Here is an 826-nt window from a genome sequence, read left to right on the forward strand (position 1 = left end):
CTTTCCCCCTTTTTCCCTTTGTGTGTTTCTCTTTCACCCTTCAGGACACAAACCTGCAAGTGCGCTCGTTTAACTCAAGCTGCCTCGACTTGCAACGTGAGTCTGTGAATTTGCAGGAACATTTACAGGTCTGGGGATCTTGTACAAACAAGTGCTTTCTCCTCTCTGAGCAAGGCTCACAGTGACTGCAAAAAGGCAAAAGGAAAGATGTCTAAGCTACAGCGCTTCAGCAGAAAGAAAATACACATGCAACACCCTAAACATCAAAGCAACCCCCTTGCCCCCTCCCACAGCCCCCATGCTGCCCACTGGAGCGTCGCGGGCTGATGGATTTTCCAGCAGCACCCCGGCAGCCCCAGGACAGCACCCCCTTGCATGAGCGTAAAGAAAAAGAGAACAGGCTCTCTGCACAGTATTCACAAATGCTGCATTGGATCCATCGGCACAGGCCAGAGGGAGGAAGAAGGTGAAAGCAAGGATGGGAAGGTGAGCGGTCCCAGCCAGCTATTGACGTATCGATGGCAGGAGTTCTCTGAAGTGGGCTATTCGAGTAGAGAGAGGCCAATGGCTGAACGAGTTAAATACACAGGGTCTCTCCTCCCCTGGAAAGCAGCTGGGCTCCAGCATCACATGCTTACCCCTGCAGCTGGCACTTGTAAGCCCCATCCCAACCTTGCCACCTAGGAATCTCCTAGGGAGGGGCCGTGAATTTACAATGCAGAATTCTGTGAACCACCATGAGAGAGGCAGAGTGAAAAGAGACAGGGACAGGGAGAGAGAAGCCACCAAATCCAGCAGAAAGAGAGGAAAAGAGAGAGAGAGGGCC

General features: G+C 52.3%; 1 protein-coding gene across 1 annotated transcript in view; it reads right to left on the reverse strand.

The window, feature by feature from the left end:
• Positions 1–826, reverse strand: part of VEGFA (vascular endothelial growth factor A) — a gene marked incomplete at its 5' end in the record, with an annotated part of 9,120 nt that overhangs the window by 2,445 nt on the left and 5,849 nt on the right. The window contains one exon of the mRNA XM_009697045.1: positions 54–185. Within this exon, the coding sequence (XP_009695347.1) occupies positions 54–185 (132 nt within the window). The remainder of the gene's footprint in view (positions 1–53; positions 186–826) is intronic.

Source organism: Cariama cristata, unplaced genomic scaffold (genome assembly GCF_000690535.1).
Source record: "Cariama cristata isolate BGI_N322 unplaced genomic scaffold, ASM69053v1 scaffold25203, whole genome shotgun sequence".
NCBI classification, from domain to species: domain Eukaryota; kingdom Metazoa; phylum Chordata; class Aves; order Cariamiformes; family Cariamidae; genus Cariama; species Cariama cristata.